General features: G+C 49.0%; 2 protein-coding genes across 2 annotated transcripts in view; one reads left to right on the forward strand and one right to left on the reverse strand.

The window, feature by feature from the left end:
* The window catches only part of astn2 (astrotactin 2), a 267450-nt gene that overhangs the window by 29627 nt on the left and 210695 nt on the right, over positions 1-27128 (reverse strand). Inside the window, 6 exon segments of the mRNA XM_077011457.1 lie at positions 1212-1360; positions 2003-2136; positions 9006-9268; positions 15834-16013; positions 17510-17614; positions 19227-19351. Of these exon segments, the coding sequence (XP_076867572.1) occupies positions 1212-1360; positions 2003-2136; positions 9006-9268; positions 15834-16013; positions 17510-17614; positions 19227-19351 (956 nt within the window).
* On the forward strand, positions 10613-15259 carry trim32 (tripartite motif containing 32). The gene is made up of 2 exons (XM_077011458.1): positions 10613-10707; positions 11510-15259. Exon 2 carries the CDS (start codon positions 11549-11551, stop codon positions 13556-13558), a length of 2010 nt encoding a protein of 669 aa, XP_076867573.1. The 5' UTR covers positions 10613-10707; positions 11510-11548; the 3' UTR covers positions 13559-15259.

A 27128-nucleotide genomic window follows, 5' to 3' on the forward strand; every position in this document is an offset into this window, starting at 1 on the left:
GTCCAAGACTTGAAACATAAGCCATATTTTCAAGCTCAGCATTTTTTATCATGCACTCTGTCCTTGTTGACATCAGGGATCTTTTCTTATACAGGCTCCTAGTCCCGCTGAAAGAGTTCTTCATTTTGCAAAGTGGACCATTCTTTCCATAAATCCCCAACTCAAACAGCAGCTCCAAACTCACATCAGCATAGTTGATCCCTGCTCAGGAGAACAATGGGCACTTTTATTCTGCCTCATAAAACCGGGCGATTTATTCTCATCTTTTAGAATATATGATCGATGACCTGGACAGGCACTTGGGCTCTCTGATCCTCAGGACCTGCGTCATGGCCTAAAAGAATCCTCTCCCTCTCCATCACGGACATCATCCGACAGTCACGACTCCGAACTTTTCCGACGTGAAAAAAGCAGCATGTTGTCATCGAATCGCTTCCTGGAGGACAGCAGACACAGCTAGAATGGAGTTAGAGAACCTTGCGCACTGGCGGTCTAACCCGTGACCGGCTGCGCAAAAGTTGAGAGGATTTCATCTATCAGCTGGCCGTAATTGACAGGGTCTCATGGGTAAGAGAATGCGTGAGTCACCAGCCATCTGCCCCTTCCTGACTGACACACCCCCTGCCAGGAGGCTCCTTCATGCCCAGACTGTGATCAGCAGTCCTCCTCCTGCGTAGATGAATTTGTTCTGGACAATTCGCTCAGATGACTAACTCTAGACCTGTCCACCTCTCCTCTCTCCTATCCTCCTTTATTAAATGTCTTTCACCCAGACTCTGACTCACTAACTCTGAGTTGAGAGTGTGTGTGTGTGTGTGTGTGTGTGTGTGTGTATTGGGGCAGACTCAGGACCAATTAAGAGTCTTATGAATCTCTCCTTATTCTCTCTTTCTGTCCATGGCTGCTATGTCCTTTTCTCTGAAATGTGGAAGCCTATGCAGAATTGATATGACAAACAACCGTTAGTTATTCTTTGTGTCTTGAGTGTGTGTGTAGATTTCTGATCACCTCTCTGGCCTGGAGGAGTACAAGGAAGACGTCATATAGAACAGCCGTTTCCCAGCATTGGGAAATTGGATTTCTAAATTTGTCATGGTCATGAAATTAAAGCATCCATGAGTCAAACGATCACAATCTTCCTCGCCCTCACCTTACGGTCAAGCCCCCGTAAAGAGAGCTGCCCCTCCGGGTGAACCAGGGTGCGGTCCTACCTGTGTAGATCTCCGCCTCCAACGGGTCTTCGATGCGCTTGTGCTGGATGATGTAATCTGCCACTTTGTAGCCAATCAGAGGTTCGATGTCCACCCACTCCAAAGCTACCACTGTGCTGGAGGGCTCAAAGTGAGGAGCCAATCGCAGCCTGACATGAGAAGATCAGTCCAATCAGGTCGTTGGAAAAACATGCAAACGAAGCCAAAGAATCAAACAATGTTAGCTGAATTGAATTGAATGCTTTATTGATCCCGAAGGATGGTGGGTTTGGTAGTGTTTACTAACAAGAACGTTTACTATTATAAAAGACTTCTGAATTTGTCGTTTTTAACCAAATCAGAGGTTCCTAAATTTTCTTGCTTTAATATTTGATAAGGAACATCGTGTTCTGCCTTTGTTCTGAAAGTCACTCATCTTCAGGTCCTCATGACTCACAATTACATGAAGGGGCGTCAGTGCAGAACATTCCGGTACCTTCCTCGGGAGGGAACAGACCCGACAGACAGCAATTAAAGAGCATCGAGGGCCCCATAGGAAGGAGAGGGGAGAGTGCTGAGGTGAAGAGAGGGGAGGAGAGGAGAGTGGATTAGGAAAGAGGAGAGGAAGAGAGATGACAGGACGGGAGTAGGAGAAAGAAGAGAGAGAAGGAGGGGAGGTTGGGAGGAAGGGAGGAGATTACAAGAGGGGAGGGAAGAAGAGAGAAAAGGACAGAAGGAGAGAGGAGAAGGAGGTGAGCGGACATGAGGAGAGAGGAGGGGAGGAGAGAGGAGAAGAGGGGAGGATGACTTACACAGGCTGCCGCAGGGGGCTGCAGTTGGGCAGACCGTCTTTGCCGAACGCGCTCAGGTCACAGCGGCACCAGTTGTCGATGACGTCGCCCTTGCCAGCACACCAGTACGAGCTCATGGTGGCACTCCTGAAGGCCTGTCCACAGGGGTGAGGGGGTCAGACAAACGCGCTTATCTTCTCTCAAAATGCGGTTCCCTCCACCGTGGGCGTGGCCACAGCTCGCCACGCCCACAGCTCTCCCACCTCCGTGTGTGAAGCGCTGTGGCCGCACCCATAACCGCAACCCCTCGCCTGCTAAATGGCGGAGGCTTGGGCCTCATTAGGCACAGCTCCCTCTCCGCTGTTTAACTGGAAACGGTGATGAAGATCATGTGCGTGTGGATTTTCGTCTGTGTGCATGCGTGTGTGTGTGTGTGTGTATGTGCATGTGTGTGTGTGTGACTTAAGAGCTGAAAAAATGGCGGGGGATGGGGGGGAGGTAATGACACACACCGGGTGCACATATCACAAGAGTGGCCACGGTTATATAAATGTAGTCCTTCATTTCAAGACTGTTTGGTTTTTATCCGTAATTGTACCACATTCAGACCTTAGTGTAGTCAGCCTTAACAAGGAAGGATGAGGATGCCTTCCTCTAGCTGGTTAAAAATGCTGATTCAGGACGGTCCCCTGTCTGCAGACAGCATGGGGTGTCCCCTGGTGTCATGACTCCGCCCTTATTTACATACAGGGCAAGAGTGAGTGAGTGCCTTTGACAAGAAAAGGGGCACAGCCCTGAACCCAGTCCACTCTGTCAGCTGGTACTGAGACGAACTAACATACTGACCCCAACCCACAACAGCCTCCGGCCATTAAACCAAGCAAAGTCACCTATCTGGAATACTGAGACAATGACAGCAAAACTGTCCAAATTAGAGATCCGTCTGGTTTTAAATACACAATAGAGAGAGAGACAGACCCTCAACACGTACAGGCTCAGTGAGGCCAGTTTTGCCCCAGAAATGTGCAAACAGAAAGAGTCCTGCCTGCCCAGAGAGAGGAACCTTTGTGGTCAGACCTAACAGCACTTTCTCCTCCGCTGGGACAAAACTAACGTATATTCGACAATAAAATAAAAGAAAATTAGAAATTTTCTCCTAGTCTAAAACTCAGCACCATTTCCCATAAAATATGTGGCAATGTGTCAACACTAAACTGAATTGAATTTAATTAAAACATAGAGAAATAGAAACAGAGAGAGAGAGAGAGAGAGAGAGAGAGAGAGAGAGAGAAGGTTGAATAATGAGGGAAAAACACTGACAAGATGGGCAATTGAGACACAGGGCGACACTGCATGGGAGGCGGAGGGGCGGAAAGATGATGGAGTTCAGCAGTGAAGGAAAAAACGAAAACAAACAGGCAAAACAGAAACAAGGGCTGAGTGGCTTAACGGAGACCAAAGCCATGTGGCGCAAAAGCTAACCGAATCACAATAGACCAGAAAGGCCTCCGTGCGTCTGCGAATGAGAAACAGACAATCAGCAAACACAACAGGAAGTGCCAGGCCAGTGAGTGTGTGAATGTGTGTGTGTGTGATGTGTGTGTGTGTGTGTGTGTGTGTGTGTGTGTGTGTGTGTGTGTGTGTGTGTGTGTGTGTGTGTGAGTGTGTGCATGCCCATTCATAGACAAACAGAGAAGGCAAAGGAACTCCGTAATAATCGTAACCGCACGGCTGCCTTTGCATCAACCACCACCGGTTTCCTAGAACAACCCCGTACGAGACACACTTCACTGCTCAGCTGCACATGTGAAAAATAGGGAAACTAATTATGGCCATATTTGTGCTCGCCAAGTAATGTGAGCTAGTCTAGAGTGAGTAAACAGTCAGTGGAATTCCATACGTGTGCGCGTACATGTTTAAATAAATGTATATAAATACGTGTGCGCGTACATGTTTAAATAAATGTATATAAATACGTGTGCGCGTACATGTTTAAATAAATGTATATAAATACGTGTGCGCGTACATGTTTAAATAAATGTATATAAATACGTGTGCGCGTACATGTTTAAATAAATGTATATAAATACGTGTGCGCGTACATGTTTAAATAAATGTATATAAATACGTGTGCGCGTACATGTTTAAATAAATGTATATAAATACGTGTGCGCGTACATGTTTAAATAAATGTATATAAATACGTGTGCGCGTACATGTTTAAATAAATGTATATAAATACGTGTGCGCGTACATGTTTAAATAAATGTATATAAATACGTGTGCGCGTACATGTTTAAATAAATGTATATAAATACGTGTGCGCGTACATGTTTAAATAAATGTATATAAATACGTGTGCGCGTACATGTTTAAATAAATGTATATAAATACGTGTGCGCGTACATGTTTAAATAAATGTATATAAATATATGACCCGTCAACCGCTTCCATCCAAACGTCCTGTTTATCAAGAAAGGTTTTTCCAGCCTCTGCATTTATTAGTGAGGCGCACTGCACTTCCTCCCCACATGTGTGTGTGTGTGTGTGTGTGTGTGTGTGTGTGTGTGTGTGTGTGTGTGTGTGTGCATGTGTGTGTGTGTGTGTGTGTGTGTGTGTGTGTGTGTGTGTGTGTGTGTGTGTGTGTGCATGTGTGTGTGCGTGTGTGTGTGTGTGTGTGTGTGTGTGTGTGTGTGTGTGTGTGTGTGCGCGTGTGTGTGTGTGTGTGTGTGTGTGTGTGCATGTGTGTGTGTGTGTGTGTGTGTGTGTGTGTGTGTGTGCATGTGTGTGCGTGTGTGTGTGTGTGTTTGCATGTACGTTTTCTCAGGGGGCTCGTGTACCTGGTTTCCTGGAAGAAAATAATGTGTTGACAAAAAATTCCATGGCTGAATGTACAGTATAAATTTAATAGATACTTCTGCATTCTAGTAATAACCCTGTGCATTACCTGAGAGGAACTCTGTGCATGACCTGAGAGGAACTCTGTGCATGACCTGAGAGGAACTCTGCCCGGCCCGAGAGCCATTCTGTCCGTGGCCTCTCAGAAGCTGCAAAAACCAAACGCTTGGGCCAAAAAACAGTTTCATTATCGAACTGCGTGTGAGACTTTGGTGCGTAATCAAGACGTCCAAACACAGAGAATCCTATTGCAGCGGTGTCGCTCACACGAAACCGGGTGACGGTGACCTCTAAATGAATTTATCACCCTCTTATCTGTGTTTAGCCGATTAGCGTCCAGTACGTCCTGCTGGAAACCTGTCAACACTGACCAGGTGTCTGGCGTGACTCATCGGATGTGATCTGGAGAGTGGAGAAGGTCTCTGCCACGAGGCCTTCACCATCATTCAGGATAATGCGGCACAGAGAGCGTGCTGCTTCTAGGAACGTCTGCGAAAGCTGCTTCCAGGAAGTGAGACCTCCAGCTGAACCCGGAGTTCACGGAAGGCACCAGCACAGGGGGCGCCGGCGGTCCACGCCGGGGCGGCTCGTCCAATCAGGCTCTAAGTGGATTCCCCCCAGCGCTCCCCTCACCTCCCCTCACCTCCCCCCAGCGCTCCCCTCACCTCCCCTCACCTCCCCCCAGCGTTCCCCTCACCTCCCCTCACCTCCCCCCAGCGTTCCCCTCACCTCCCCTCACCTCCCCCCAGCGCTCCCCTCACCTCCCCCCAGCGCTCCCCTCACTGTCTCAAACGACTCAAATCGTTTTGTAGTGCACAATCGTTCCCATCGTCTTTCTCGGTACCTGGGCCAGTGCTTTTAATACACATATAGGCAGGACCGGCTCTTTGGCCCGTTTATTGGATTTTCCCTGCCTTTGGGCACCTGCAGGCTCTTCTGGCCTCTGTTCCAGGTGACGTCCCGTCTCCCACCTACAGGCCTATCGCACTGGCACATCCAAGAATTGTGAGAAGTACGGGAGGTTCTTCCAATAAACCCTTAATTCATCCAGGTCTGCTTTTAGCCCATTTTGAAGACAAGGTAGGAGTGAAGTCTGAGTGGTGAGAACTGGTGAGATTCAGAAGAGGTGTCTGTGAGCAGAAAGTGGGCAGGGATGGGTCTCCCGACAGGCGCTCGGAGAGTTATATGGAGATATGAGTCAGCGCGCGGGAAACTTCGTCGGAACAGTCGTCCATCATTCTGCAGGGTCGTGGTGGGGAGAGCCTCAGACACCAGCAGTCACTACTCACACTGGCTTATTGGTTTATCAACGCACTCCTCCGTCTGGATCAGCTATCGGGGAGAGCTGAACCAGGCCTAACTGGACGTCATCGGGCTTTGCTTTGTGTCACGGACCGGGGCCGAGATTTCATTAAGAGAAATCCACTCAGTCTGTAAAATGAATTACGAGGCTTCTATGAACAGTCACTGAGTACGTGATGATATGGTAATAACAGCGTGGACCGTTGACACTTTTGAGAAATTGCAATCTAAAATGCAACCAGTGCTGGTTCTTTTGTTCCTGAGTTAAACAGGATCATTGCAAGGATGTGCAGTAGGATATGGAGGCTTGACATTAACAGAGCAGCAGCAGAGGTTGGAAAGAGCTTCAGTGGAGTTTTAGCTCTACATGTCTTCAGCAGAGGTTGGACAGAGCTTCAGTGGAGTTTTAGCTCTACATGTCTTCAGCAGAGGTTGGACAGAGTTTCAGTGGAGTTTCAGCTGTAGAGTTCTTCTGCAGAGGTTGGACAGAGTTTCAGTGGAGTTTCAGCTGTAGAGTTCTTCTGCAGAGGTTGGACAGAGTTTCAGTGGAGTTTCAGCTGTAGAGTTCTTCTGCAGAGGTTGGACAGAGTTTCAGTGGAGTTTCAGCTAGAGTTCTTCTGCAGAGGTTGGACAGAGCTTCACAGATCATCAGATTCATGGTTCTTCAGGCCTGGGAAAAATGTTCCCAACAGCTTTATGTTTCTCTCCACAAATCCTAAAATTAACTCCTATAATCTTCACATTACAGAGGAGATATCATCTAGGACTGAGATACACAAAGCTTTCAGTGTGTGTGTGTGTGTGTGTGTGTGTGTGTGTGTGTGTGTGTGTGTGTGTGTGTGTGTGTGTGTGTGTGTTTGTGTGTGCAGAACAGATTGGTTGGGGGCACCATGATGAAAACAGGATCAAATCTGTCACATGAGAAACCATACCAGTTTGAGTCTATGTGTCTGGTACCAATAGTAATCCGGTCTCCGGATAGCAAGCCCGGCTCCGGGACAACTACCATGGTGATGTGGCCCCGAGCTCAGGCGGGCCAGGCAGTGGTAGTCAGCCCTTTCCCATCCGAGCAGGATGTTCTGTCCTGTCCCTGCCCAGCCATTAACCCCACTGGACTGCCCCGAGAGCTTGCAGAGTATCGTAAGACAGGTGGCGTCGAACACAGACGGAGCAGAGCCTCAGTCCTGGAGGGTTTATGGGTTTACCTTGCTTGGACCAACCCAGTTCAGCTCAGGAAGCTTATTGGCTAATGAGCAGAAACAGGTGTATTAAATCGGCAACGGTGTTACATTCTCTAGGACTGGAGTCCAACATACTAGCTCAGTCCTGCCGCTGTAGAAAAAGAAAACCTCGCACTGATCATTTTAGTTTTACCCCGCTCCAACAATTCATCTCGTGAAGGGCTTGGTAAATAACTAATTGGTCAAGTTGGCTGTGTTGCAGAGAAACTACTGAAAACCAGCAACCCAGGGCCGTCCCAGTACCCAGACAATGGAGCAGAGGCTGCCCGTGGTTCTGCTGTACGGGAGTGAATTCTCCTGGGCTGTTTGTTCCTAACCGGCTGAAAAACTGGCTCCTCCCCCAAAATCGATGACATCAAGACCATCCATGTAATATCTCTGCCTTCTGAACCAATGGTCCACAATTGTACTCTGTCCCCAGTGCACTGTGTGTGTGTGTGTGTGTGTGTGTGTGTGTGTGTGTGTGTGTGTGTGTGTGTGTGTGTGTGTGTGTGTGTGTGTGTGTGTGTGTGTGCGGTGCTGTGTTCTTCCATTTGTTTACCTATCAACGGTTTCCCTCTATGGGCTGTCTGCTATTGATTGCTAGCCTGTCGTCACTGGTGAGGCTGTTGTTATGGGCGACACGTACTGAGCTCTGTCGCTTTGTGCTGGTACACAGGCACTCAGTTCACCACTGGTGCACACACACACACACACACACACACACACTCAGACACACACAGGTGCGCACGCACCCTCTCACTATGACTCCAGCCAGACAGGCAATTAGAGGTGGAGCGGAGAGATGGAGCGGGTCCACTCTCTGGGTTCTGACGGTGTGATCCGGGCCAAGGCTGGCCGTTTGGCTAGTGAGTCACTCCCCCAGCTGCCTCGTAGAACTGCAGCAGAACACACGCCAGCTAATTGCATCCCCTCCTCCTCGACGTCAGTGCCGAGAGAGATGATGCAGGAGAGAGAGAGAGAGAGAGAGAGAGAGAGAGAGAGAGAGAGAGAGAGAGAGAGAGAGAGCATTCTGCTCCAAACACGATTTAATATCCTCATTACCTCCATGAGACAGAAGATACAGAGACTAATGCACTGCTAATTGAATAAGTGACTCCTCTTTGAGGAGAAACATGTCATATTTCTCAGTCTGTGATGAGGAAGACGTGTAAGGTGCTGAGCAAATACACCCACACTCCATCTCTCTTTCTCTAACACACACACACACACACACACACACACACACACACACACACACACACACACACACACACACACACACACAGTCTGTCCTTTATATTCCCTGTTCATAATATCCTGAGAAATCTCTTTGACTTCTGCAGCTCTAAAGCAAACCTTTTACTCCACCTGCTGGATGTTTCTGTAATTTCAAGCTTAACTGAACTTTGCAGAGTAGCAAGGTCACAGAATGCTAAAACAAATCAGTTGTATAACTTGTTAATTTCCTGAGAAAACAACACACACACACACACACAGACACACACACAGACAGACAGACACACACACACACACACACACACACACAGACACACAGACAGACAGACACACACACACACACACACACACACACACACACACACCTCTTTGGTACCGTTGTCCTGTACGAGACTGTAGAGGGGCACGATGCGGCTGACCTCCAGAAGAGCGGGCGTGGGGCTGGGAGTCCCACGGCCCGCCTGCCTGCACAGGTGGCACGCCGCGGGGCAGGCGCCCGCCTCCTGGCACCGAATCTCCACGCCAGCCACCAGGTCGTCGGAGAGCAGCTGGCTCTTCAGCAGGTCAGACAGGTAGTTGATGAAGGGCACGGCTTTCAGCTCCCTGCGGCTGCCCGGCTCCGTGCTCTCTGCGGGGAGACGTGAGAGGGACACGGTCGGCCGCGGGGTCAGAATAGCAACCGTCCATACGGAACAGAAATCGAAATGTCCAATATTTTTGATCATATTTCTCAGGGTCGTGCTGGGGCTGACTCTGATCTGAGACAAGAAGGGAGGCCCTTCCACACTGAGACAGGTGATGAGCAACAAATGACAACCGGCCAGCTAGCTTTAAATATTAAATATGGGAAAAAGACTGAAATAACCAACCATTGCGAGCATGCTGTCTAGGACAAACACCTGTATTTGTCTGTCACACTGTACAGTCAGCTTAAAAATATACAATTATGTATACCTTATAATTTACATATACCGTATAATTTGTGTGATGTATTTTACTATTTATCTAAGTAGCTAACTCGTTTTTTTATTATTTAAAAATGTTTTTAACTAATTAATTAAGTCATCATATTTGCAGACCATTGTGTTAAGGGTGGAAAATTAAATATGGTGCAGCGTTCATATTAAAATCTGGCATCAAATGCAAATCCTTACAGTGTATGAATAGCAAACAACATGCCATCTGTGAAATAGTGATACCCAATGGCCCAAATAATATTCCACAACACAAAAAGAAATTATAAAGAAAATGTTGGGCATGCACTTTTGCACTTTCAGGTAAAACAGCTACAAACGCGTCACGTGCACAGATGTTCAGAGACTCAACTGTTCACTTCATTCCATATTAAAAAGAAAAAAAACATACTTTACTGCCATCTGGGAGACCATAACGGTACTACAATACAGACTCATGAAGTGTCTACGTAACCATTTACAAAGATGTAGGCCTACACATGGGGATGAATAGAGACCCATTTTCTCATAAATAGAAAACAGTAGTTGCAGTAATAACACCAAAATTAAAATAACAACATTAATAACTACGATAACAACAATGACTACTACACTGCAACCAGTACTATTACTACTAATAATAATGCTAATGGTTCTTCATTCATTATTCTTCATTCATCAACGGTTCATTATTGTATTATTATTAATATTATTATTGTTGTTGATAGTATTTTGTTTTGTTGTTTGTTTGCTCTAACAAACCTGCAAGGCACGAGTATAACGGCATGTTACACATTTGGTATTTCCAAATATACTCAGCACAGGTATCTGGTGAGAGCTGATTAATTTGACTATTAAAATTAATGTAAACTACGGGAGGATCGGTCTCGCCGTCTAAGAACTAAATCTCCCGTGATCAAACAGTGACAGACCACCATCTAAACCAATCAAATAACAGAAACAAACAAACGAACGACCGCGAAACGCCTCTCGATCAATCAGGTCCGACGGGGGCGGGACTTTGCTCACCCCGAGCATGACGTCAACTCCGCAGTGAGCTGCGCGTCTCTTGTGTGGAGGTCCGCATCGCCACACACGGCCTGACATTGAACAGGTAGGACGCGCCGCGACACCCACATTAGGACATTTTATTTGGCAGCGTCCCCGTCTACTGTGTTGTCTGTTATTTTACCCGAGGGTTAAGTGACTTAACACTTTAAATGTGGGAAAGCGCCGTGCTGAGCTACAGCATTAGCGTGGCTAGTTAGCATTAGCGTGGTTAGTTAGCATTAGCATAGCTAGTTAGCATTAGCATGGCAGAAAATTCTACTCGTAATAATGTTCCTTACAGCGGGAAATGTATCCAACGCACGGCCTCAGGAGATTAATTAGTCGGTGTTTTTTCACCATGTGTATTGGTTATTCGCTGGCCCCAAAATAACACCTGCTAGCCGCTTAGCGTGCTAACCAGCAAGTCCTCCAAACAGTAGCGGCCTAGCTGACGCTCATCGCCGCACAACGGTACCGGCCGACACGGGGGTGGACACGAGACACCGGAGACACTGGATACTGTAGTTCGGTTCACACACACACTGTGGTGGGTGCACTAGGTGTGGTGGCTAGCTAGCTAACGTAGCTAAAAACAATAGCGCGATATTTTCGTACCTAGAGGTGAGAGGACAGGTGAGAAAAACGAGAAATACAACACTAAACGTGTTTACGGTGTGCGGTTACTGCCACTACTATATAGGACACGTATACATGGCACTGTCCTGTTTTAGGGTCTCTTGCATAAGTGAGGTTTCCTGAAGTGTAAGCGGTTATTTGTGTCATGTATTGACACTGGTCGTGTTCTGTATCATACAGTTTGACTGTAGACAGTGAAACGTCTGTGTTCTGTTTATTGGATTCTCTAGTTTGGCCCCTTGCAGACGCCGTGATCGGTGAAATGTATCATGGCCACTCCGTCGTGTCTGGACCCGGATCTGTTGCGGGAGGTGCTGGAGTGCCCCATCTGCCTGGAGACCTACAACCAGGAGCAGCTGCGGCCCAAGCTGCTCCAGTGCGGCCACTCCGTGTGCCGGCAGTGCCTGGAGAAGCTCCTGGCCAGCACCATCAACGGCGTGCGCTGCCCGTTCTGTAGCAAGGTGTCCCGCATGAGCAGCATCTCCCAGCTGGCCGACAACCTCACCGTGCTGAAGATCATCGACTGCGTCAGTGCCTGCGGCTCCTCGGGCTCCGGCCTCATGTGCCGGTCCTGCAAGAGCCGGCTGCCCCGGCAGTACTGCTGCGACTGCTCCTGCGTGCTGTGCGACGCCTGCAGGGTGGAGGGCCACGGCCACCAGGGCCACACCGTCCAGACCATCCGGGCCGCCGCCGAGCAGCGGCGCCGGGAGCTGGCCGGGAGGCTGGCCGCCCTCCAGGAGGCCATGGGCAGCATCCAGAGGAAGAAGGCGGCCGTGGACGGCGTGGCCAAGTCCCTGAGGCTGAAGTACAAGGCGGTGCAGCAGGAGTACGGGCGGGCGGAGCTGCAGCTGCAGGAGGAGCTGAGCCGCTCCCGCAGGGCCTTCTCCGCCTCCGTGGCGGAGCTGGAGAAGATGAACGCGCAGGTGCTGGAGGAGCACGCGTACCGGCTGAACGTCGCCGAGGTGCAGGTGGTGTCTCGCTGCGACTACCTCACCATGAGGATCAAGCAGACCGACATCGCCCTGCTGGAGGAAGGAGGAGGAGGAGGTCACGGCGACGACGATGACGAGGAGGAGCTGGATCTAAAGAGCGGCCTGCCCGTCCTCCTCAAGCTCCAGGAGCCTGAGCTGGTGAAGGCGGAGAGCCCACAGTCTCTGGACGTTGGACGACTGACCACCAAGCCCTGTACGGTAAACACGGACGAGGAGCAGGGGCAGGAACAGGCCGCCGCAGCTACCACCTCGGACCTGTACCGCGACGTGGACATGGTGATCGCGGCCGAGGAGGCGGTGTGTGCCTCGCCCGGCAGCTTCAAGTCCAAATCGGTGGACGGAGAGGCTCCCACGGCGTCCGGGACCACGGGCGGGGGCCAGCTCTGCCAGTTCGTGAAGAAGATGGGCTGCAAAGGCAACCTGCCTGGGATGTTCAACCTGCCCGTGAGCGTCTGCGTGACGCCCCACGGCGACGTGCTGGTCGCCGATCGCGGGAACTACCGCATCCAGATCTTCAACCGCAAGGGCTTCCAGCGCGAGATTCGCCGCAACCCCAGCAGCATAGACAACTTCGTCCTGAGCTTCCTGGGCGCCGACCTGCCCAACCTCATCCCCCTGTCCATCGCCATCACGCCGCAGGGCCTCATCGGGGTCACCGACAACTACGACAACTCCGTCAAGGTTTACACCACGGACGGCCACTGTGTCGCCTGCCACAAGAACCAGCTGATCAAGCCCTGGGGCATCGCCGCCATGCCCTCGGGCCAGTTCGTGGTGTCCGACGTGGAGGGCGGGAAGCTGTGGTGCTTGGCCGTGGATCGCAACGTGGGCGTGGTCAACTACAACAGGCTGTGCTCGGCCGTCAGACCGAAGTTCGTCACCTGCGACTCCGCGGGCACGGTGTACTTCACCCAGGGCCTGGGGCTGAACATCGAGAACAGGCACAACGAGCACCACCTGGAGGGGGGGTTCTCCATCGGCTCGGTGGGCACGGACGGGCAGCTGGGCAAACAGCTGAGCCACTTCTTCTCCGAGACGGAGGACTTCCGCTGCATCACAGGCATGTGCGTGGACGCCAACGGGGACCTGCTGGTGACCGACAGCGGGCGCAAGGAGATCCTGCAGTTCCCCAAAGAAGGGGGCTATAACATCCTGATTCAGGAGGGCCTCACGTGCCCCGTGGGCGTGGCCGTCACACACAAAGGGCAACTGCTGGTTTTAGACTGCTGGGACCACTGTGTCAAGGTGTACACGTATTTGCAGAAGCGACGCTCCTCGACCTGCTGAGGGCGTCCTGACCTTTTACGCAGGGCCACGGACACGATATCTCGACAGTCACTTTATTTCGCCGACCACAGTGAGGGGAAACACTGTGGCTGACCTCTGTGATCTCTGCTCCGTGACTTGTGGGGTTAGGAGGAAAATTAACACGGACAGTTGAGTCTTTCACTACTGCCAGGGAGGGATTGGATTGTGGGAGGGGTTTAACGCTGTGACCACATTGCTCACATGTCTTGGAATACCGCACAACAAATGGCAATAATTGACTAGTATTGTCTGTGACTGGGAGCGTTTGTCAATACAAAAATACAGTGTGCGTCTACAACAGAGATTACTTTGACACTGGTGCTGTTGGCATCAAGAAGAAGGACTGTTAACAGAAATGGAAGGATTATCGCAAGATAACTTTCCTAGAAGCAAAAGGGATATGAAATAGGTTAAATAGCTAAACAATCTAAAATGTTTAATCCTGATACATAAACTGAAATGTTTATCCATCTATTAATGGTTTCTTGCTTATATATTTTGCATTACTCCTATTTCTTCTGTCAAAGTGCCCTCTGAATACCTCTCATATCAAGAAACAAGTAGCCTCTTCATTCATCGTCAAAAGTTCAGTGTAACTTCATCAGATAATCTTGGTATAAACTCATTAATACAAGCATTGTAATGATAGCTAGGAAGTTCTTATTTCAATTTAGTCTTCAGTCATTTTGTGTGCTTGTTTGTACCACACAGTTTGTGAAACCGTGTATCTGTTATAGTTACCAAAGGATTTCAAAGTCAGGGTCTTTATAAGCATGTGATCAGAACCACTACAAGAGCTTGAAGACAGAAGGTGTGGATGGCATCTCAGTCCGAAATTTTAAGCAGAATATGGATTTAAAACACTATAGTATATATAAATCTAGAACATTCAAGTGTCCTTGTATCCACCTGACGAACCACAAAACTTGTTTTGTTTTCACAATTGTTGGGTTGTTTGTGAGCAGGAATTTTTAGGGTTTGTGTCCATTTAAGAGGAAATATTTCATGTTTGTACTGTGGGGACTGGGGACAGTAGCTGTCTGTTACTTTAAGTAGACATCATTGGATTAAATTTGATTAGTCCTGCTCAAGGCATCAGACGATAAGACTCTTTAAAATTATTTAAAGCCAGGACCACAAAAATGAGTGAGTCCTCAGATGATCTGCTATGTCGTGCCGATCATTATTGGTGTGCTGCCCTCTGACGTGAGTTTAAACTTTGTTCTGGAGCGTGAACTGACTCCTTGAAAAGGAGTTTATAGAGGATAAAAAATGTTTTGGGGGATCTGAGTCCTGAAAGAAAAACCTGACTTTGTTGAGAACAAACATACCAAATGGAAACGCTGGACGGACAGTGTCGCTGCAGTCAGGAACAATCACATGCACGTCTTGTAACATGACTTGAAGATTTGCCGATTTATGGCTTGTTAAAGCATGTCATGTTTCGAAGTAATATCAGACACCATAGCATCAGGCCCAGATTATGGGGCATGTTCCTCATTATTGACGAGGGTTCTTGCCTTTTTTTTTTCTTTCATTACATGCCAGTGCTGTGAACACATCTTGCACTCTTGACACTACAGCGTGCGTTCTTGCGCTGAAATTGAATATGTGACATGGGTCTCATGTTTGTACTGTTCATGATCAATTCTGTGTGCAATAAATTCAGCATAATTTGCATTTTCAAGGCTTTTGTGACTTAAATGCATGGCAGGACAGGGGTAATGTGCTCATGTTAGTACAGATTGCCCTGATATTCCAGAGAGTAGATGATGTCTAGGAAATGTCCTGAGTACAATCAGGTCGATGTTTTGAGTTGTAGCCAAAAAAGTGCATCATTACAGGTTGCTGGTTTGGCTACAGTTGTTTGACACTTCCCCAGGGCCACCCAGAGGTTTCTTTCCCATTATGGTGCACATGTTGGCACTAAGACTTGAAATGTTCTTAATTAGTACATTTGACTTGCTTTGATATGCAGTCAGTCGGACATTGTGCTTGGTAAAAAAAAAAAAATTACTTCTTAGATTCGGTTGAGTTCTCAGGAATGTAAACATCTCAGAGTAGGGAACGTGTATCGATCCAGTTCGTTGGCTTCGCCTCTCGAATGCGAAGTGTTTTAAAGGAGCATAGAGGGGTTGTTAAAGGGTAAAGTGCCTTAAAGTTCTGCACAAACATTTTTCCTTTGATTTCTTTTCTTGCTCTTTTGCTTTTCCATCTCTAAATCAGAACCGCAGAACCTCTCCTCTCACCTCACCTTTCTGGTACTGCAGCCACAGTTGCTGCTGGGCCCTCTTGTTGGGGAAGTAGATGTTGCAGGTGAGCTCCGAGCCGTAGAGTGCCTCCGACACGTAATGGCTGCCATACTGCTGGATAAAGGACAGCAGCTCTTCACGAGTGCTGTCTGCCGTCATGACCTTCAGAACCTTGGAGAAACCTGACACAAACAGGCAGGACTTTACAGCATGCGTGGCCAAGAGGCTGAGAGAGATTTCATTCTCCCAATAAAGAAATCATTTAAGAATCTAATTTTTTTTTTACGTTTAGGGAATAATGGTACTGATGGAATAGTTTCATCCCTATGTACGTGTGCATGTGTTTTAAATGCACTGTTCATTTTTCTCCTTACACAATTGCAGCTAAAGTTCCAAGAACTTAGTCCTTAGTTACTCCACGAATTACAGAAGACTCAAAGGCATTCTACCTGCTATAGACTAGTTCAGAGAAAAACGTGATATAACAATAAGGAGCTAAATCTGGTATATTCATATTCTCTTTATGCCTTAGTGCTTTTGGGCATCAGTGACATTTTGTGACATTTTGATATTTTATGACTTCAGTCAGGATGTTTGGAAGGCAAATTAAGCCTCTGCAAATTCAGCGTTGACGTTTTATTGAAAATCCTCTGGAGACCGATGACCTGTGTGAACTTGCCTGTGTCTGGTCTTCAGACACTTTGATCGTCTACTACCTTCAAAGCACAGCTTGAAAGCTGGCGGTCCACTCATCTGGATGTAGCTGAATCGAAGGACCTAATAATGTACAAGGTCCCCGAGTGACCACCTTTGCTTACTTGAAAGAGCTACATCTGCTGGCTCTAGAAACAACCCTCAGCCAATCACAGGCAGCCGTAAGGCAATCTCGTCCAATCACAGAGAACACACGGGTAGCGGTAAGGCAATCTCGTCCAATCATGTACAAACTCCCCTCTGGGAACTGGAGCTGTACGCCAAACCTTTGGCTAATGTTCATGGTCCTTGTGGAGGGCCAAACTGAAGATGTTGGGTGCCTGATGGAGACAGCCTCCCCACATGATTTTTCTTCCTGGGTTATGGGCTGGTCCCTGAGAGGCCAGTTATGTAAAATGAGCTCACAAACGTAAGTGGAGAAGACAGTGGTCCTCACAAGTTGTTGAGACAAGATGTCAAATTATATGACGTACAGCCCTCGTATCGCTTCTTATACTCTTTCTGGTTTTGAATGTCAACTTACCCTGGTCGACTGCAATATGTGTTTGACAAAGAAAAGTAATTAAATAATTTAGTGTCTATGAAACAGGAAAAAAAAAACCTTTTTTATTTATAAATAACTTGTTATTTTTCTCTTCTGCTTGTATTCAGTTTAAGCTCAACCGCTACAAGATGGGATTTGGAGAAAATGTTCTCCATGCAACATGAGTTTTGATTAACTGATAAGGACATTTGTTCACACAGCAGTTCAGCTAACCCTCTGTGTTAAAGTTAATTGAAAGAGTATTTGTGCTAGTTGTACAGAGGTTATGTCAGGCAATATTAAAATGATGTGCTCAGTCATGCTCAGGAAGATCCATATTCTATAAACTTCCTTATAAGGCACATCCGGTCTGTCCAACAGCAGAAGTCAGCTGCTTTTTTTACATTCCTTTCCAAAGTTTTCAAAAATTACGGCCCCTACCTGTTGACAGTGTGATGGCACTGAGTTTAACCTTGTAGAGGTTGCTACGGACACGCCACTGTTGCACCATGGGATACCCCATCCCCTCGTTGATCTGGGCATCTCCTGCGGAACAGACGCAGAATCAGACATACAGACGTGCAGTGTGGGTGTGGGAATGGTGGCGTGGAGGAGGGGCTAGAGGTCTCCTGTGATGGATGAGCACGCTGCTGTACTGCTCAGTGTTTGATCGTGACTAGCTCAGTGTTTGAACTGATCTCAGAGGAGGTGTGGGTAGAGTAGGGGAGGGGGGAGGAGAGGAGGTGTCAGAGGGGGGGGTAGTAGAGGTGTTGGGGGGTAGGGGAGGTGTTGGGGGGTAGGGGAGGAGAGGAGGTGTCGGAGGGGGGGGGTAGTAGAGGTGTTGGGGGGTAGGGGAGGAGAGGAGGTGTCGGAGGGGGGGGGTAGTAGAGGTGTTGGGGGGTAGGGGAGGAGAGGAGGTGTGGGAGGGGGGGGTAGTAGAGGTGTTGGGGGGTAGGGGAGGAGAGGAGGTGTCGGAGGGGGGGTAGTAGAGGTGTTGGGGGGTAGGGGAGGAGAGGAGGTGTCGGAGGGGGGGTAGTAGAGGTGTTGGGGGGGTAGGGGAGGAGAGGAGGTGTGGGAGGGGGGGGGTAGTAGAGGTGTTGGGGGGGTAGGGGAGGAGAGGAGGTGTCGGAGGGGGGGGTAGTAGAGGTGTTGGGGGGTAGGGGAGGAGAGGAGGTGTGGGAGGGGGGGTAGTAGAGGTGTTGGGGGGGTAGGGGAGGAGAGGAGGTGTCGGAGGGGGGGGTAGTAGAGGTGTTGGGGGTAGGGGAGGAGAGGAGGTGTCGGAGGGGGGGTAGTAGAGGTGTTGGGGGGTAGGGGAGGAGAGGAGGTGTGGGAGGGGGGGGGTAGTAGAGGTGTTGGGGGGTAGGGGAGGAGAGGAGGTGTCGGAGGGGGGGGGTAGTAGAGGTGTTGGGGGGTAGGGGAGGAGAGGAGGTGTGGGAGGGGGGGTAGTAGAGGTGTTGGAGGGTAGGGGAGGAGAGGAGGTGTCAGAGGGGGGGTAGTAGAGGTGTTGGGGGTAGGGGAGGAGAGGAGGTGTCGGAGGGGGGGGTAGTAGAGGTGTTGGGGGGTAGGGGAGGAGAGGAGGTGTCAGAGGGGGGGTAGTAGAGGTGTTGGGGGGTAGGGGAGGAGAGGAGGTGTCGGAGGGGGGGTAGTAGAGGTGTTGGGGGGTAGGGGAGGAGAGGAGGTGTCGGAGGGGGGGTAGTAGAGGTGTTGGGGGGTAGGGGAGGAGAGGAGGTGTCGGAGGGGGGGTAGTAGAGGTGTTGGGGGGTAGGGGAGGAGAGGAGGTGTCGGAGGGGGGGTAGTAGAGGTGTTGGGGGTAGGGGAGGAGAGGAGGTGTCGGAGGGGGGGTAGTAGAGGTGTTGGGGGGTAGGGGAGGAGAGGAGGTGTTGGGGGTTAGGGGAGGTGTTGGGGGAGGAGGGGAGCGGCTGCCGTTCTGCACCGCCACACTCCCCTGAGGTGTCTTTGAGCCAGTGAGGCAGAAAATACTTCAGCCAGTTCAGCTAATGGTGGGATTAGGGTCATGGTCTGGGGCTTCTCAACACACTCAGACCACGTATGATCACCAGGGGAATGTAGTGGCAAGGTTAGACCAGAGGGGTGTGTTTGTTTGAGTGTTTGTCTGTGCAGGTGTGCAGGTGTGTGTGTGTGTATGTGTGTGACAGACCCGTGAGAGACTGCAGGTTGGGCAGAGGTTCAGACAGCACTCCTCTACACTGCTCCTCCACCGGTAAGGGAATAACCATCAGTCCATCAGCCAGCTGAGGGAAATCCTTGATGAAGTTGTTATCCCTGCAGTGGATGGAGCACAATCTTACACACAGTCAACTCTACTGGTTCTGAAAATATCTGTTCTGAAAGATGACCCAGCAGAGCTATAACCGTGGTCCAAAGCAGGTTAAAGCGACACACCTCACCTAGTTCTAGCTGTGCCGACCAACCCCGGCAGACTCAAACATAGTGACAGTGGTGATTAGTCACCAGGTCATCCACTCTCTTCTGCCATGGAGAGCAAAGCTGCTCAGACAGTTCGAATGAGTGAGGCATTGCAGGCATTTAGACTGGGTGTGTGGGGCTGAGCTGGAGGGAGACGGCCTGGATCGTCCGGGCTTCTGTGGACAGCCAGCCCCTTAAAGGGCGGGCAGGGAGCGAACCGAGCGATTGGGACACAGCCACACAGACAGACAAACCAGCTGCTAAGCTCCTAGGTGCCCTCTCATCTCGCCAGGATGTGCAAGAGAAAGAGTGAGAACAAGTGAACAAAAGAGAGAGAATGCAAGAAAGAGGGAGGAGAAAGACTCAAATGTACACAAGCTGCAGGAGTTGTGAGTCAGTTTGTCTGCGTACGAAAGATAGAGCGACAAAGAAAAGACACAGATAGGGGCAGAGAAAGAAGTGCTTCACCTGACAGATTTTCAAAGGGGATCCAGGCTGCTGTGAGACATGCCGAGGAGAACACGCCCACGCCAGGACGCCACACCACCCCGCTAATGTCTGCCGATCTTATAAAGGCACGAGTAAGGGGCCAATGAAATGGATAGTCCAAAGAAAAATAAATGCAATGAAATGTAACTGCTGTCTGTAAACCCTGTGCAACCCCCCCCCCCCCCCCCACACACACACACACACACACACACACACACACACACTTGAACAGCTTTTAGTTCACAGATTTGCGATTCCTGATTTGATACCTGCAGTTTGGCACTGAGTTAAAAGACAATGATCTGCTAAAAATGCAAGACTGACAACTTCACACTTCAATAAACACCACAAATCTTCCACATATTTTCCTCATGCAAAACAATGATAGTCAGTAAAGCGCCGTTAACAACTTCATCACAAGTTCTATTCACACTATCACAACCAAACTTTATCTTTAACCCAAACTTTATCGAATCTGAGTGTTATCTCCCTCCGCCTCTTTCTTTCTTTCTTTTCTACCCATCACCCGATTTTCACAAGGGATTTCAGTGGAAGAGAGTGCAAACTACAAGAGCCTGTTAGAGGCAATCATGACATGCTTAACTGGATGGGTAGAGAGGAAAATCAGAGAGTGTGTGTAGTCCCAGAGCAGCCAGAGAGTGTGTGTGTAGTCCCAGAGCAGCCAGAGATTGTGTGTGTAGTCCCGTAGTTCATGTAGGCTCGGCTCACAGAAATATATTGATTGCCAATTGAAATCAGCAGGCTAGGGGTTGTCTGCAGTGCCCAGCAGGCTGATGGGTTCTCCAAATACAACGTCTGGCTGTATGGATCTTCCCCTTATACCAGTGTGTCCTAGTACCCAGCAGAAGCTCCGTAATTTCTCCTGGTTTTAGTATGTTCTGGGCCCCCCCGGTCTCGTATCTCACTGGGACGTGTGCCTTCACTCCTCCTCCCCTTGAGCTCCTGCAAAACACGACTCTCAGAGCAGCAGCGGATCGCGGTTTAGAGCTTAACGTTTAGCATTTACGGTGGTGCACTGGACTGGACCCCCGAGAAGGACCAGTGATCACCGCGGGATCAGCTCGGCCATGCAGACATCACTACATGATGTGCTGTTTTATTAGAAGGCTGTGCAAATGAACGGTGAGTTAAAGCATTAATCCTCGTAAAAAAAACTTTAGCTAACGGCTTTGTGACTGGACTGTGACTAAAACCTCCATCTTAGGCCTTTAAACAGAGGAACGGGGACAAAAGTGACCAGAGGATTATTGCAGCTGAAAGTGGCCCTGCTTTGGTAGGTCGTACAGTGGGTTAGGTGCCTCCTGCAAGAGGCTTGAAGTGTTATGATGCACCACAATAAAGAATTAGACACTCGTAAAGCTTCGTGTGACTCGGGGGCCGCCTCTGAGGTGCTGGAGCGGGCTGAGCTGGCCCCGAGCGGGGGAGTGGCGTCCCGGCTCACGTACTGGGCCAGCGGCCCAGCTCCCGTCTCTAAGCCGATGGATTTCCGTGCCTCCTTCCCGGGGCCAGCTGTCTCTCGTGGAGCGGGAGAGATGCGCTCGGAGACAGATCCCTCCGTCAGCTGCAACAGTTGGTGCCTTTCGACAGCAAAAGAAGCGAGGAGAGCAAACACAAGCAGGCACGTCTGGATGTGTGTGTTCTAGCGAGCGCCGGGCCGGGGTCCAATACCGCCTGCGGGGCAGACTTAGCCGTCTACACCAGGACTGTGGGGGGGCTCTGCTAGGGGGGGGTTTAGTAGCCTGTTTAGCCATGTTTCATTCAGTCGTCTACACCAGGACTGTGGGGGGGGCTCTGCTAGGGGGGGTTTAGTAGCCTGTTTAGCCATGTTTCATTCAGTACTCCGGAGTCTTCATTAGCTTGTCCGTGTCCAGAGCTACGGCTGCTCTACGCTCCATCCGCTCGGAGGCCGACACTAGCCGGAAGGCAGGAGAAGATGGAAAATGTCTGGGCGTAAGAGAGTCAGTGTGGGAGTGTGAAGGAGAGAAAGGTTGATAATGTACGTTTACACTCCAGAACATACACAGGTCCATGTTTGAATGCCCGGCGTCTCCCTGACCACACTCTCCCCTCACTACTTTTGATAAACGTGACAAAAATGAACTGCAAAATAATGTGCATGTCACGCACGGAGGCTCGCACGGACGCTCGCACGTCTGCGTGCACGCCCGCGCCACGGCCGGCGTGCCCTCTCGTTTGCATGTGCACGCAGTGTTCTCAGCATGCTCTCCTCCACTAACCATATCACACAGATCTAATGAAGGCGCTCACACACTGTCTGTCCGTATCTCAGTCTCCCCGTGTGTGTGTGTGTGTGTAATCCAGTTAGTTCTTCCCCACACTCCTTCTCTCTCCCCAAGGTTCTTGCTCTCACACGGGGGGAAAAATTTAATGAGTACACGATTGTCTCCCAATTAAACCACTGTGCTAGTCCAACATCCACTGGTCTCTATGCCTCCTCTCTCTCTCTCTCTCTCTCTCTTTTCTCTCTCTCTCTCTCTCTCTCTCTCTTTCTCTCTCTCTCTCTCTCTCTCTCTCCTCTCCTCTCTCCCTCTCTCCCCACCTGTTCCACCTGACCTGCTGCTCCTCGTTTTCAGTTCTAATTAGACTAATTACAGACACACGGACATTTGTCTTTTCATTAATGTCTCGCTGGCTCTCTGTCTGGTGTTCCATTCCTCTCATTTACTCAATAATGAACAAAAAAACAAATTTTAATTTAGTCACACTGCTTGGGACACAGTGTTCCTCGGTCACATTTTCTGTTGAATATCAATTGCAGCATTAATAACAGCAGTTGTCATTTCAGATCACGTTCTATAGGGAAAACCTAATGTGGCATGTTCATGTTCAGTTATATGTCAGTATTAAAGCTGACACAAAGGTAGCTCTGTAAGAGGTATTATTTGTGTGGTATAAAAAACCTCACTGTCCAGCAAAAATGAAACTAAATGAAATGAGGTTGCTTATACACAGTTTTCCCACTAGAGGGCCCTGTTCCTCTGTGCTGTGAAGACCACAGAATAGGTGTCAGCACTTTCTCACTCCGGTTCACATTCATTAGAAAAGGGAACGTCTGCTGGGGCCCACGGTGATTCTAAACCATGCACAGGGAGGGCTTTGTTTTCTCATAACTCACACATACATATATTCCCTCTCTTTCTCTCCCTCTCTGCTCTATCACTCTCTGCCTTCTTCTCTTTCATCCCTCCACCCCTCTCCCGCTCACACACACACACACACACACACACACACACACACACACACACACACACACACACACACACACACACACACACACACACACACACACACACACACACACACACACACACACACACACACACTCAGTCAAGGTTATTTCAACCTATAATTTATACATCATCCCCCAGTACACAATCACACAGACACACTCACACTGAATCAAACATGATAACATATCTTCAAACCTGCTCACTTGCGTGCAGTTTTTTTTTCTCACTCACGTTGAGTGTGGAATATAAATCTGAGGCAAATTTCAGGGAGCCACGTCTGTGCGCTTAGCGAAGTCTCGAAGCTAACGCTCACAAGTCCCCCTCAGCAGAGAGAAGGTGTAGCTCGCAGTCTTCACCAAAGTTAGTCACGCTTGTTGGCGAAACAGAATTCGTCGCTGTGGTCCTTAACTCCTTCGTAAGTTCAAACTGCCCCGAGGTTATGCCAAGCTTTCAGAGTATCTACACAATGTTGTATATTATTTACCCTGTCACAACAGCAAAATTGTGGTCTACCCACCTAATGTGAGGAAAAAGAAAAACCTGGAGAAATACCAGTGAGCTCCAATTTGTTTCCTGCCTCCTCAGGGCTCTGGCATCCTTGTCTGACACACTGGAGCGTTAGCATAATAAAAAATGGGTATTTGCTTACAGATGCCTAGAACCTTGTTACAGAGATGTAGGGCTTCTGGGAATTGCAGTTCCGTACTTTGCCGAGTTGTATTACATTGACGGGGGCTCATTTTGAAGGATCCCGGCTGTGACAGCCCTATTATTAGTCCCTGTTTTAGTCTCTATTATGAACTGGAACAAACACTTCCTCTCTTTTATATTTCAGTGTGGTGGATAAACAGTGTGAGTGTGTCATTAGTGTACATTATGAAGAGGTGTCTCTTGAATGCCTGTGATGTTTTGAGCACATGTAAAGTTGCAGTAAAAGCCTCATGTCATACTATCATCTGCAGCTTAGTGTGTGTGTATATATATATATATATATATATATATATATATATATATATATATATATATATATATATATAGTATATATACTATATTCAGGATTTGTTGTGAACCCTTTGAATGGATGAATGAGTGGAGTGATAGAAAGAATGAATAAATGAATGTAATGGGTGAATGGAGGTATGAATGCAGGTGGCCAGTAGGAAGGAAAAGGCAAAAGGAAGAAAGCATGAACAAATCAAGAAAAAAAACCCCACTATATACAGTAACGGTATATATATAATACGGTCTCTGACTATATACAACATATACAACAGCACTGATACCTCGAAATCACGCTGAACCATACTGGTCTGGAGTGGAAAAGCAACAGGTACAAGGAGCTACTTTTAGATTACTAAAATTAATACTCCTATTACTAAAGTATTACTGCTATACTTGTAGCTACTAATAACATTCCACAACCTTCATCTGACGACCTGCTTTCGCTTTCTATTAGACATGTCAACACACTGGTGCACTCATTCATTCATTACTGAGTTATTACCACATTCATTGTACTCACTTAAATACAGACAGTTAATTTTACAGTGTTAATTTGTCAACAGTGTCTCCGTGTTTTCGCCCTGCTGTTAGATTGTGGGAGGGATAGCAGCTGTCAGCCAGCGAGCACCTCCATCTTGCTACGCCTGTTGATGTGACGGAGATGATAGCATTTTCTCATCGTGAGCCAATGTAAGAGTGTCAGTCTCTCGGCTTCTGTCATCCGGCTTCTTGCTTCTCACACACACACACACACACACACACACACACATGCACACACACACACACACACACACACACACACACACACACACACACACACACACACACACACACACACACACACACACACACATGCACACACACGCACACACATGGACAGTGTGATGGGTGCTAAAGATTCAACATGCCCCTTCGATGCTTTGACGGCTCTCTGTTGGCAGGAACATATCCAGTTGGTCAGCCATATTGCCAGTGACAAGCTGAGAATGAAATCTTTGCACACGTCTTTGACTCAAACTATCAGCCTGGTGTCGGAGCGCTAAAGAGCAGATGGGTCTCTCCTCTTGAGGAGGGAGGTTTTGTTTTTAATTCAACATGAAAGCACATTACCTTGTGGTTGCACACCCACAGAAATTGTAACGGAGATGACAATGAAGTTTATAGGCACAGAAACAAAGATTTGTCCCATGGCAGTACATCAATTGTCTGATATAGGACCGTCTGAAACATCATCATTAACAAAATAAGAGCTTCAGTGTGTTTCAAAACTTTCATGCCTTATCTGCATTCTGAAGTTTTATCATTTGTGCAATTCATACACTATGTGGCATTTTCCAAGCATGTCTGGGTCATTTATTCAGATAGAAACAGCCACAACTCATGATCGCATCCAAATCCAGACAAAGTGCAGTTCGGAATAGGTAGGAACACTGAGCCTTTTAGAATGAATCAGAATGCCAGTTGTATTAGAATGTATGAAAATACTGGATATTTCAGAATATGATTTATTAAGGAATCAAACTGAAACACTACCACATCCTGAGAGCTACATGAGCGCCATGCCCCCGAAAACTGAATTCGTGATGACAACTACATTCTTCTCTGCGCGGTAAAAGTCAGACCCGGTGAGGAGCAGAACATAAAGACCATGTTCCACGGAGCACTTCCTCCACACACCGCAGCCGTTTATGATCTCTATTTCGGCCCTAATAACCCGGCGAAAGTGGCCCGCCACACCCCCCCCCCCCCCTCCTCCCAGCCCCCGTCCTGGGGGCCCCACACGAGCCCTTTCAAAGGGTTACGAGACCGCGTGTTTACCTGCGAGCTTATGGCCGGACTATCCGCTTTAATCGCCCCCCCCCCCCCCCCCCCCCCCCCCGGTAACATCACCCATGAATACAGATCTGTCTGGGCTCCATGAGCCTTAAAGCCAGAGATTTATAAGGGTCTGCCGGGGGGGACGCAGGGGAAGCACACATGAGCAACGTTGCTGTCGGGAAACGTGCACGTGGGGCGTCACCCCAGCCTGCAAGACTGTGAGGAGTCGTCACACGCGCCCCCCCACTTCATCACACGTGCCCCCCACTTCATCACACGTGCCCCCACTTCATCACACGCGCCCCCCCCACTTCATCCCACGTGCCCCCCACTTCATCACACGTGCCCCCACTTCATCACACGCGCCCCCCACTTCATCACACGTGCCCCCACTTCATCACACGTGCCCCACACTTCATCACACGCGCCCCCCCCACTTCATCACACGCGCCCCCCCCACTTCATCACACGTGCCCCCACTTCATCACACGCGCCCCCCCACTTCATCACACGCGCCCCCCCCACTTCATCACACGCGCCCCCCCACTTCATCACACGCGCCCCCCCCACTTCATCACACGTGCCCCCACTTCATCACACGCGCCCCCCACTTCATCACACGTGCCCTCACTTCATCCCACGCGCCCACCACTTCATCATGCTCATAAGGAACAACAAGCCCTGAATTATGAATTACAGAGCTATTAGGCCACGTCGGAGGAGAGCGCGGTAATTTATGCTCTCCTCAAACAATAGTGTTTACTTAGCGGGCTAACACTTGGAGCGCGCTGTTTGTCAAAGCACAATGGAACGTGAAAGTAAACAGATTAGACACTGATTAAGTGCTAGTCAAACACTGGGCAGAATTTGTTCTGCAGATTCAGGTATTACGTTTTATAACCGAGACCTTAAGTCCTACGAGACGCAGCTGAAAAGGTTCCGGACCGACTCGCCGCCGTACCTGTCCAAACTTGCCGAGCCCAGTGCGGCCTGTACCATCCCCCCATTTGACAGGGTTGTAATGAGTCCTGCGTGGCGTGAATCTAATGATC

This window comes from Brachyhypopomus gauderio, chromosome 7 (genome assembly GCF_052324685.1).
Source record: "Brachyhypopomus gauderio isolate BG-103 chromosome 7, BGAUD_0.2, whole genome shotgun sequence".
Taxonomy (NCBI): Eukaryota; Metazoa; Chordata; class Actinopteri; order Gymnotiformes; family Hypopomidae; genus Brachyhypopomus; species Brachyhypopomus gauderio.